Here is a 12,573-nt window from a genome sequence, read left to right as displayed (position 1 = left end):
GGCACTTAATGACAAATAAATAGGTGTATCCCAGTCTTACCGTCAACAAACATTTATTGAGGACCCATTTTTGAGGGACTTAGAAAAAAAGAGTTTGACAAATCATAGAAGGTCAAAGCTGGGAGGAAACTAATTCAACACCTCATTTTACAAAAGGGGAAGCTGAAATTCAGAGATTAAGTGACTTGCCTTGAATTACACAGCAAGTAAGTGGTGAAGTCAATGGTGAACCCTCAGTACTCCTTGGCATATTGCCTAGGTCAAGAAAATTCGCTTCTAGAACATTGTATGCCCAAACTGGGGTTGGAGTGAGGGGTGGAATGTAGATAAAAGTCTCACCGGATCAGCAGATGTGAATGGATTGGGAGTACTGGTCTGTCAGTAATACTACACAACCCTATCATGATGAGGAAGTGGGAATTAATTTGTCCTCTGCCCATGAATGACAACTTTTTTTAACCTAAGGATCTGAAAAAAACCCTCTTCTCTCTTTGTTCCTACAAAAAATGCTGATATCTGGGAGCTTCTCAGGATAGTACATGTTTGAAAAGGACCAAACTGTCAATAATCATGGGAATCAGAGAACTTCTAAGTATAGTGAGAGAGGAAAAGGGCAGAGAACATTTGTATGAGGTCTGCTCAAAATAGCTGAGAATGAATGGGCTTGGAGAACCTTCTCTTAGGATTGAGCCTGGCCCTCTGGAATGGGGTTTACCCTCAGAAGATGCCCTTGTGGGAACCAGGTTTAGGGCCTGGTGTGGGGAGGGGAATGATTACTTTGAGGGTTAGAGGTTGTACCTGCCTCCTCCAGCTGTTTCCTTCTTATTTCTCCCCCAATCAGGGTCTGCTTTGTGAGCATTCCTCAAGTTAGATATCATCTTCTTGCTCAACAGAAGGGGAACTGGGGCAAGTGTCGTCAAACAGACTTGCTCAGGTCAGGCCCTGTCACTAAGGACAAGCACTATTGTTGTCCTATTATCTGGGCCATCCAATAATGACCTGCCAGATGCAGAGGTGGATTTGAAACCCAGGAGGCCCAGCTCCCAGGCCATCAATTGTTCTCCCTGTCTCTTTCTCCTCCCTAATCCTAGGACGTTATGACAATGAGTTGTTGCTCCTTCCTTATCAAGGATTGGTTTTAATGTCTAATTCTATAAGCAAAATAAACAGAAGTGTCAGCATTCTGGGTTGGGGTGGGGGACATGAAATAGATTTTGCCTGTAGAGGCTGGAAAATACCTCTGGTGTGAGAGCTTTTAAGATAAAAAATCTGAGTGCCTTCCTGAAATTAGTGCATTTATGTGTATTGGAGCTCTTTGGGACTGATTTTGTCAGGGCAGATCCACTTTTAATTCACACTTCAGGTGCCTAGTACTCAATAAGTAATTATACAGTGACTTCAAGGGCAAAGTTTAATCTGGACAGTTCAGGGAAGTGACTTCTGATCTAAACCAACACCTCTAATCCTTCATCCTGCCTGCCCCCTCACTGCAATGTGTCATTACTCTTCAGCTGCCCCATGGAATTTGGGGAGAGGAAGAAGAAAAGGGAAAAAGGGAGGGAGGGAGAGAGAGAGAGAAAGGAGAGGAAAAAGAGAAGAGAGGGAGAGGGGAGGGAGGAGAAGAAGAAGGAGGGGGGGAGAGGAAGGAGGAGGGGGGAGGGGGAGAGTGAGGGGAAGAGAGATTAGGGTGCAGGGGATGGCAGCCCACACTCCTTTCCTCAAAGCTCTGGGAATAGTATGAATAGCTTCTATTGATGAAACACTTTGCAAATTACAAAGTACTTTACGCCCAAGTAATCCAGGAATGAAATCCCCATTGTACAGATAAATGTGAGCTGACTCCTTAAGGGCAGGGAACCTTTCTTTGTAATCCCAGCTGTAGCACTGTGCCTGGTAAATGCTTAATAAATACTTTTTGACTGACTGAGTTCACGTGGAGGTTTTGCCACTTTGCCACTTAGCATCTCGCACCTGTGTGACCTCAAGCAAATCACTTAAACTCTCTAAACCTCAGTTTCCTCACCCTGTAAAATGGGGGTGAGCAGTAGTGTGGACAAAAGGGCCTCTAAGGTCTCTTCTGGCTCTCTGATTCCATGTTCCTAATAGTAACACACCCATGGGGGAAGCTAGTCCTGATCCTGGATTAGCCCAGTGAGATGGACTTGGTTTTCCGAATTCTGACACCATCTAACTAAGGTGCATCACTCCAGCTTTGCTACTCCAAAGAATCACCGGAACAGGTGGCCAACCTATCCATGCTTCTTGATTCTGTGAGACTTGTCTAATTTTCCCATAAGCTTGACAGAGTGGGGCCTTCCTGAAGTTTTCTTGACATGGGGAGAAAAAAGTGGAAATTAAAGCCTTTTATCAGTTATTCCTCAAATGTATGTATCTTTTGATGGACATTAAGTAACATAAAAGTGAACTATAAATCTTGAAAGAAAAGGGAGTAAACTGTAATTGTGTGGAAATTTGACTAGTCCCAGAGAGGAGCTGTATCTTGATAAGTGGGTTACTTGAGGTAACTTTAGTCTCCCTGACTCCTGGCCCTTTTCTGGAAGGACTTGTTCATATTAATATTGCAAGCCTACATTATGTTGGAGAGGAAAACAGAAAATACAGTGGAATTTTGGGTAGGCTGAGAAAAAAAGAGCCTAATCTCTAAGAGGGGTAGTGACCAGGCATTACCAAATTTTTATCTATGCCAACTTCTAACTCAGTTCTGTACTCACAGCAGATTCTTAATAGATATTTGTTGAATGTAATGAAAAGAATGAGGAAACTCAAAAGAAAACATTGCAATGTTATGGAAAGAGTCTGGATGTCCAGACTCCAGACTGAATGTCTGGAGGCCTGAATTTTAATCTGTCTTTTCTCCTTTCTCTCCTAAAAGAAGGACTTTATAGGTCCTCTAGTCCACTCCTCCATCCCTCCTTGAGAGGTAAAGTGAATTGTCCATGGTCAGTCGGGAGGCTAAGTAACAGGTGGGATTGGAAGCCAGCTGCTCTCTGTGTTCAGCATTCTTTCCCCTCTGATATGGCTGCTATGTGTTTGAGTACGTGTAGGCATCCACAGGAAGCAGAAGAGTCCTTATAGATCATCAGTTGCCTCATTTTACAGGCAAGGAAACCGAGGCCTAGAAAGAAGTAGTGTATGATCATAGATTTAGAGGCATCCCTTCTGAAATCCAGGTGAGGTGTAGGAGAGTCAGAGGACCTGATTTCAAATCCTGCTGCTCCTCTGGTTTACTTATATGACCCTGGGCCTCAATTACCTCACCTGTCAGCCAGCTAGCATTTATTAAACACCTACTATCTGCCAAGTACTGTGCTAAGCACCAGGGACATAAAAACAGGCAAGTCCCTTATTTCAAGGATCTCATAATCTAATGCGGGAGACAACATGTAAATGTTCAGTCATTTTCAGTCACATCTGACTCTTTGTGACCTCATTTGGGGTTTTCTTGGCAAAAATAATGAAGTGGTTTGCCATTTCCTTCTTTGGCTTATTTTACAAATGAGGAAACTGAGGCAAACAGGGTTAAGTGACTTGCCCAGGGTCACACAGCTAGTAAGTGTTTGAGTCCAAATTTGAACTCAAGAACAAATAACTATCTACAAACAAGATACAGGCAGGATACATTGAAGATAATAAAGGAGGGAAGCCACTAGAATTAAAGGGGACTGGAAAAGGCATGCTGTAGGTGAGATTTTAGCTGGGATTGAAGGAAGCCAGGAGACAGAAATGGAGGAGGGAGAGAAATCCATCACCAGTAAAATGTCCCAAGTCGGGACATGAGAGTGTCTAGTTCCAGGAACAGCAAGGAGGCCCCTGACACTAGATTCAAGACTATGTTGGGGGGCTGGGGCAGTTAGGAAGTCTGGAAAAGGGGGCAGGTTATGAAGACTTTGAACACCAAACACAGGGTTTTATATTTGATCTTGGAGACAACGGAGCCGCTGGAGTTTTTTTGTTTGTTTGCTTTTGGGGGGAGGTTGTGTGTGACCTGGTCAGACCTGTGTTTTCAGAAGCTCAATTTAACAGCCAGGTGGAGGATGGGCGGGCGGGGGAGAGACTTGAGGCAGGGAAACTAGCCAGAAAGCTCTGGCAATGGTCCAGGACTGGACCTGATGACTTCTAAGGTCTCTCCCAGTTCTTGAGTTCTACCATCCTAGGAGATGATTCTAAGGGGCGGGGCGCCAACATGTTCCAGGTTCAAATCCTAATCTTGTCATTTACACCCTGCGTGACCTTGGGCACCTCTCTCTGGGTCTCCCTCCCCTTCTTTATCTGTACAACAAGGAGGCTTGACTAGATGACCTTTAATGTCCCTTTCACTTCTCAACTTCAAAAGTCATACGATCCCTGCCCAGCCCAGTTCCACCTTAAAAGCCCAGACCCCCTTAAACCAGGGCAGTAAGTGCCGGTATATCCAAAGGAGGAAGGAGGAAGGGGTTTAAGGAGGCGGTGTCATGCAAATGAAGTAGGCGTGGCTCCCGGCGGAGGGGGCGTGGGACCGGGTGTGTGTCTGTGGCCGTGGGGGGCGGGCCGCCGGTGTGACGTCAGGCCCGCGGCCCGGGCAGTTGGCTCGGCGGCAGCGGAGCAGCAGGAGCGGCGGCGCTGAGCGGGGCCGCGCGGCGCGGGGCTGGGGCGCTGGGGCGCGGCGGCGGCGGCAGCGGCAGGAGCAACATGGCGCCGGGCAGCGGGGGCGGGGGCCTGGGCCCGGGCCCGGCGGGAGGACGGGCCCGAGGGCGCCTCCTTCTGGTGGCGCTGGGGCTGCTGCTCTGGGTCCGGGGTACCTGGGGCCAGGACGAGCCCAAAATCTTGGGCATGAGGCTGGTAGGCTGCAACAAGACGTGCGGGACTAACCCCGAGGGCATCCTCTTCGCCTCCGAGGGCAGCCAGGTGAGGCTGAAGCTGTATGGCCTCAACCTGGACACCTTCAGCCTTGGCCAAATCACCTTCACTGAGCTGGAGACCATGCAGGATGTCCACCAATCCAACTTCTGCACCGGGGTCACCAAGGACCTGGTGGTCCACCAACTGGTCAACCTGAGTAGAGACAACTCGAACGCTTTGCTGATCCTGGAAACCAAGTACCTAAGGAGGAGTGAGAATTCGAGGCTTTATGGTCTGTGTACCTGGAGTGGGGGGAAATGGTTAAGGTGGCCCGGGAAGGACGCCTTGCTCTTCCTCTTGGAGGATGAGCCAAAGTTCCTGCCCCTCTGGCTGCACATTGTACTTGTCTTGGTGCTGCTGGTGCTCTCTGGCATCTTCTCTGGCCTCAATCTAGGTCTCATGGCCTTGGATCCCATGGAGCTAAGGATCATACAAAATTGTGGCAAGGAGAAAGAGAGAAGGTATGCCCGAAAGATTGAGCCCATTCGAAGGAAGGGGAACTATCTTCTCTGTTCCCTGCTTTTGGGCAACGTGCTGGTCAACACTTCCCTCACAATCCTTTTGGATAGCCTGCTTGGCTCTGGAGTGGTGGCCGTGGCCTCCTCCACTATTGGCATTGTCATTTTTGGAGAGATTGTGCCCCAGGCAATATGTTCCCGGCATGGCTTGGCTGTAGGGGCCAACACAATCAATGTCACTAAATTGTTTATGCTTCTCACCTTCCCCTTAAGTTTTCCAATCAGCAAGATTTTGGATTATGTTCTTGGTCAGGAGATTGGTACAATCTACAACAGGGAAAAGCTGATGGAGATGCTGAAGGTGACTGAGCCATACAATGATCTGGTGAAGGAGGAGCTCAATATGATCCAGGGTGCCCTGGAACTAAGGACCAAAATGGTGGAGGATATCATGACCCAGCTCCACGATTGTTTCATGATCAGAAGTGATGCTATCCTGGACTTTAACACTATGTCAGAGATTATGGAAAGTGGGTACACCCGCATCCCAGTCTTTGAGGAGGAACAGTCCAATATTGTAGATATCCTCTATGTCAAAGACCTGGCATTTGTGGACCCAGATGACTGCACTCCTCTGAAAACCATCACCCGCTTCTACAACCATCCAGTTCATTTTGTCTTCCATGACACCAAACTGGATGCCATGCTAGAGGAGTTCAAAAAGGGTAAGGCCTAGTGGTCTATTAAGACTATTTGTGTGATCTTGTTATGCCTGCTATGACAGGTTCTGTTTGTATATAGCCTGTGCTCTCTTACCCATTACTTTGAGACACTGCCTATGGGGGTGAACAAAAGCATTTAGGAGAATCTGTCCCTTATTTCATTACTTCAGGTGGTGGAATGGGGAGAGTTCCAAGTAATATTTTGAGGGCTTTAAAAATTCAATGGAATGCAGGCAAATTATTCAGTGTGTGGAATAGTAGTGTCATAGCTTCCTAGGCTGAAGACTAGCCTTCCTTCATTGGTCTTTTAGGCATATTTAATGGGCCTTCTTCTCTTGCTCTGTACTTTTCCAACTCATCAGTTCTTGGCAACCTCTCAAGAGTCTGACTAGAAAGGCAGTAGGAGAGTTTTACTCACCAGTCCCAAACCTAATGCACACACATCCCCTTCCTTCCATCAAAGCTTTTATCCAAGCTCAAGCCACACTGTCAAGAAGTCATTTATGGACTAGAACATGTCCTTGCTCCTTTCAGCAGCAAGGAGGTTGAAAGGGAAGAAAACGGGCATTTTTGGAGGAGATGAAAACAAAGTTTTCCCCTGAACTGGGCATGCTTTTTCTGAGGCTTCTTTTTGCGAACCACGGTTCTCTCTCGTTCTAGGTCTCATTTCTGATAGAGAGGGACACCTCCTTTTGGACTCATTCCCTGTCTAGCCAAGGTAGCCATAGAGAGATTGAATTGCACCCATTATCCTTGGAATCACTTCTGAACCTTAGTTTGTGACTGGGAGGGAGGTCGAACCCAGTAAGTTATTTCTGGAACATGGAGTGGAGTCAAGTTGGGGAACTGACTGGATTGCTGGTGTCGGGCTAAAAAGAAGAGTAGCAGGAGCTGAAGATGACAGGGAAATACAGTTGGCTGTTGGGAGCTGGAGCTAGAGCTGGAGTGCTGGGTAGTACTCAGGATTATTTTGTTCTGTTTCTGAAGGGTGACACTCCTCCACCTCTCCCCTCTCACTGTGATTTCTTACAGATTTGGCTCTAAACTGGTTGAGTAATTCCCCCCCCCCCCCCCCCGGTTTACCAACCCCTCCGTAATGCCTGAAGATTCAAAGATCAGACCAAATAGTCCCTGCCCTCAAGGAACTTACATTCTACTAGAGACCTCATGGAAATAATAGTGTCTTTAGTCTACCAGTTTCCTAGCATTAAGTGTGCCTTTCAGTCTTGGGGGACAGCCAAGAAAAAGGCATGGAGTGGGGAGGGAGATAGAATGTTTTGATTTTTTTTCCAGGAACAGCAAGGAGACCAGTGACACTGGATCTTAGAGTATATGGAGTAGATGGAAGTGTAAGAAGACTAGAAAGGTAGGAAAGGGCCCAGGTTATGAAGAACTTTTTTTAAAAGCCAGGATGCATCTTCTTCAAGGATGTTCTTTTGGGGATAGAGGTGCCATAATACAGTGGAAAGAGTACTGGATTTGGAGTCAGTGGACCTGAGTTCAAATTCTGATTCTGCCAATGACTGTTTCACTTGGCAATCCACTTCATTTCCATGAATTTCTATAAAATGAGAGGGTTGGACTAGGTGAGGGGTGGGTAAGCCTTTTTGTATGGCTTATGAACCATTTTTACATTTTGAAATAAAGTTTCAAATAAAGTTGTCGCATTTAAAAATGTAAAAACTATTCTCAGTTCACAGGCCAAGGGCTAGATGTGGCCCTTGGGCTGTAGTTTACCAATCCCTGAACTAGATGACCTCTGTGGATCTATAATTTGTAATCTATGATCCTGTGATGGGTTTGGCAGTTTAAAAGATGAGGAACTAAGGAGAAACTGGCTAGGACCCACCCACTGTAAAATGTTACATTGTCTTCCTGGAGGACTTCTCACTGGGAAGTAGAAGGCCGGGGATGAAATTCATCAGAAAGAAACCAGCATATGCTCTGTCTGGTGCCTTCAGTTCACCCATAGCCTGAGGAAGGCCTTTTACTGGGGTACAAAAGCTTGATAACTCAGTCTTGCTCAGGTACACAAGCTTATCAGGATTTAGAACTGACCTAGTACAGTTTTGTATAGATGAAACGACTAGAGAGATCAACTGACTTCCCTGGTGTCCCACAGCTAGTAGGTAACAGAACCGGAATTGGAACCCATGTCTTCTGTAACTCAGTGTTATTGCAATTAAATCACCAGTCATTCAACAAACACCAAGTTACCTTTTTGTGATAATAACCCCCCCGCCCCAACCCCAACCAAAGTCATATCAGGCCAATGACCTTAAAAGTTGTGTGATGGTGTGTGGATTTCTTGCCTTTTCTGCTGATTTGACTTTATTTTTTGGACTGGACCTATAATTTCATTGGCATGCAAATCTCAGTAAGGGAAATTCTTAGGGATGCAGTTTATGACTTCCCTTGGACCTTATAGTGTCGGAGAGTTGCTTGCCCAAGGTTATTTAGCCAGTATGTATCAGAGCAGGGACCTGAGCTCAGGTTTCCCTTACACTGAGGCCAGTGCTCTAATCCACTATGTCCCACGGCCTCGAAGGATTTGACTTTAGCTAAAACATTTTCTAGAAAATGATCCAGAGTCTTCCCTTTTCCCATGCCTATCCCTCATTCATTACCTTTAGAACATCCTGAGACCACCTAGAGTCATTCACAAAACATCCTTTTCAACTCTTTACATTCTAGATAAAGATTTAACCAGGTTGGATTGGCCCTTCTCACATTCTCCCAGGCTCCTAGATTCAGAGGGACTGAATTTGGATACTTAACTCAAGCCCAGTTTGGTTAGTGAGAAAAACAGTAAATAGCTACAAACTCTAACCTCCTAAGGAAAATCCAGTTAACTCTTCCAGCTGCTTCCCCCCCTTGTCTCCCCCGCCTCCCTGCCCCCAGGAAATAAACTCAGTAACTATAAAGCCAAAAATAAGCCAGAATTGGGCCCTCCAGAGCATGGTCTTTCCCCACCCTAGTCCCAGCCCCTCCTTTCCTAGTATCTACAGTGTTGCCAGGCACAGCCTTGAAGGGAGATAGTAGCATAGTACCATCATACAAAGAATGACAGGATCATAGACCTGAAGCTGGAAGAGATCTTAGAGGTAGTCTAGTCCAATGCCCCGGTCCTACAGAAGAGGAAACTGAGGCCCAGACTGGTTAAGTGACTTGCCTGTAGTCACAAGGGAGTAAGTCCTCTCACCTCAGCCTCCTTTCCATTGTACCATGCAGAGAGAGGCCAACTCTATTCTAGTAAAACATGATGCTGTCATGTACATAGGGAAGACAATCATACCATCACTTTAGAAACTCTTCTAGCCCTCTGGAACTCTTTCAACCCAGTGAGGATATTGAGGGAGCTAAAACACCTAGATTTTTTTCATCAGCAGCCAAAATAAGGGATAGGAACCCTATATAGAACAAAGTGGCCCTAAGATAGAAAGATTCAAGGGACCAGAAGGGAGGATGTGGCTACAGGGAAAGGCTGTAACACCAAAGTTAGGAGGTCTCTCCAAGTATTCTGGAAGTTTATTGTGCTGAAGAAGCTTATAGCAGATTTTTCACGTAACTGCCAGGGGCTAAAAACACCTAGCCAGACTGTAAGAGAAGAGGAGAAACTATTAGAAAGAAATCTAGAGAGATATTTAGGGCCAGGGATGGAACAGTGGACAGAGGCTTCTATCTTTGGTCCTTGGATTTGTCCTCTTTGTGCCTTAGTTTCTCTTAGGGTAAAAGAAGCCCTAGCAAGCAGCAGTTTTATGAGGCTTTACCAATTAGTAATTAAGAGGCTGAGGTATGTCTTGGGAGAGTGCAGTGTGGATTTTGAGTTCAGTGTCCTGGAAACTGTTTTGAACAGGCTGGAAGAGCCTCCATTCTCTCAGTCCTTCAGCAAACATTTATGTGCCTGGCAGTGTACCAGATGCTAAGAATACAGAAATGAAGCCTTCCCTTCCCTTACAATCTGTTGGGGGAAACAATGTGTACACGTAAATATGTGAAATAAATGGAAGGTCGATTTTGGGGGAGATGCTAGAGGCAGGGAGGAATAGAAAAAGGTCTTGGGTAGGAGATGGCATTTGGGCTGAGTTTTGAAGGAAACTAGGGATTGTATAAGAGGCCTGTGATAGGTAAGGAAGTACATTCCAGGCAGGCATGGGGGACCACCTCGGCAGACTATGGGATGGAAGCAGTCAACATCAGCAAACATATATTAAGCACAAGACTGTCGATTTCACCTTTGCAGCTTCTCTCAGATATGTTCCCTTCTCTCCTGACAGTATCACCATTCTATCGCAGGCCCTCATCTCCGCACACCTGGATTATTGTAATAGCCTGCTTGTGAGTCTGCCTTCCTCAAGTCTCACTCCACTCCAAACCATCCTCTAACCAGCCACCAAAGTGGTTTTCCTAAAGTACAAGTCCAACCATATACCCCCTTCTCCCCCCAAAAAAATAAACTCCTGTGGCTCCCTATTGCTTCCAGCATCAAATACAAAATGCTCTATTTGGCATTCAATGCCCATCATAATGTTTTTCTGGTCTTCTTATACTTTACTCCTTGCCACATACTCTTTGATCCAGTGATGCTGGCTTCCTGGCTGTTCCACAGACAAGATACTCCATCTCCCCACTCTGGGCATTTTCTCTGGCTGTCTCCCACACCACAGATGCTCTTCCTCCTCATCCCCATCTACTGGCTTCCTTGGCTTCCTTTTAAGTCTCACCTAAAATCCCATCTTCTGCAGGAAGCCTTTCCTGATCACTGTTAATTCTAGTGCCTTCTCTCTTTTGGTTATTTCTTATTTATCCTGAATATAGCTTGTCAGTATACATTTGTTTACTTTTTGCCCGCCCCCCCTTAGATTGTGAGCTTCTTGAGGGCAGAGGCTCTCTTTTGTTGGTATCCCCAGTACTTAGCACACTGACTGATTGACTGACAAACCATTTAAAGGGCAAAGTGCTGCCCCCAAGGAGCTTAAAATACTTGGGGAAAGAAGACATATCCAGTCTTTCTTTCTAGAGCCTCCTTGAGTTCAGCAGTCACCAGTTTTTGGTGTTGGAAGTTGGGTTTGCCTGCAGTGTTGTAGATTAGGAAGATTTAACTGCCACAGCCCGAATTGTGTCTGTTTACTCCCCCAGATGATACCTGGCCCTAGGCCCTGAGGGCACCCAGTGGAATGAACCTCTTGACTGTGTAACTAGAGGTCAAAAGCTCTCGATTCCCTTTAAAATCCACATTCCAGCTTTTATCAAAGTTTACTCTACCTCTCTTTCAATTCACTCTTGCCCATCCCTGACAGTAAGCCCGTCTTTTGACCTTCTTATCTGCCTCCGCCTACCCATCTAGTCCAGTGCTGGATATAAACTTTGTGTCATTGACTCACAGTGTGACTTTGGACTTGTCTTTGCTCCTCTAGCTCAGCCTTCCTTTCTGTAAAAACTCAGAGTAGGTCAAATGGAAAGAAATGCCTGCAAATATTATAAATACATACTCTTATCTCTTCAGTAGGCAGTTTCACCTCAGTTTTCCCATTGCTTTGGATCTTGTCCCCTGACTTTTCTTCCGATAGCTATCTTTTTTTGTATAGATATTTTGTTCAGACCTATACCAGAGTTGCCATACAACACCGTAACATTCTACAGTGGTCTGTGATTTGGTCCCTAGGCGAAGTTGCTTTGAAGCAGCTTTATCTGGGAAGGTGATAGGTCCTATCTCCTCTTGGATAATTCTCCTGGAACACAGGGCAGAGGCTGCAACTCTGAGCAGCCAACATATGTCCAGCAAATGTCCCCTTTTTTAGCATCATACCTATTGGGACAGTGGGGGTGGGGGTGGTGGGGTGGCCAGATAGGTACTTTGAAGTGTGAAAGTAGTACATTAGTCTCCCTTATCACCGAGAATGAGAGGCAGTTTATTTATCAGCATGTTTAGGGTAAGGAAGAACAGTTAACGGATGTGTTAATCTTTTATTTACATTTCAGTCCCAATCTATTATTTAAGTAAAAGATTTTGTCTTAGGTTATAGACCTTTAGTAATTGATTTTTTTTTTTTTTACTTTTTACAAGGATATTCGAACTTTATGCGTTTTATGCTTTCATATCAGGAAACTAAGCTCAATTTTTTTTCTGATAATAAATAATATTTCTGATTAAGGTAAAAAGCTTTATGTAATGTGCCCTCAGGCATTATGATGCAGTGGAAAGAATGCTGAATTTGAAGTCAGAGAACCTGGAATCAAATCTCAGATTTGCCACTTGCTCCCTGTGGGATCTTGGTCATACCACTTCATTTCTGGGCCTCAGTTTCCTCAAGGAAGGAGTTGGACTTGGAGGTTCTCAAGGTTCTTTCTAGCTCTGGATCTACAAAACAACAATTTTGCTAATTATTCTTTTCTGGGAGTATTAGAGAGGGGGTGTGTGTGTGTGTGTGTGTGTGTGTGTGTGTGTGTGTGTGTGTGTGTTTCACACAAGTCATGCCAACTGTGGGTTTTGA

The 12,573-nt window shown here is 45.5% G+C and overlaps 1 protein-coding gene across 1 annotated transcript in view; it reads left to right on the top strand.

The window, feature by feature from the left end:
* Positions 1-4,689: 4,689 nt before the first annotated feature.
* Positions 4,690-12,573, top strand: part of CNNM4 (cyclin and CBS domain divalent metal cation transport mediator 4) — a 63,974-nt gene continuing 56,090 nt past the window's right edge. The window contains exon 1 of the mRNA XM_027852987.1: positions 4,690-6,082. Within this exon, the coding sequence (XP_027708788.1) occupies positions 4,690-6,082 (1,393 nt within the window). The remainder of the gene's footprint in view (positions 6,083-12,573) is intronic.

The sequence above is a fragment of the Vombatus ursinus genome, unplaced genomic scaffold (assembly GCF_900497805.2).
Source record: "Vombatus ursinus unplaced genomic scaffold, bare-nosed wombat genome assembly UNPS02000580.1, whole genome shotgun sequence".
Classification (NCBI taxonomy): domain Eukaryota; kingdom Metazoa; phylum Chordata; class Mammalia; order Diprotodontia; family Vombatidae; genus Vombatus; species Vombatus ursinus.
The sequence above is the reverse complement of the archived record's forward strand: the minus strand, read 5'-3'. Positions and strand labels throughout refer to the sequence as shown.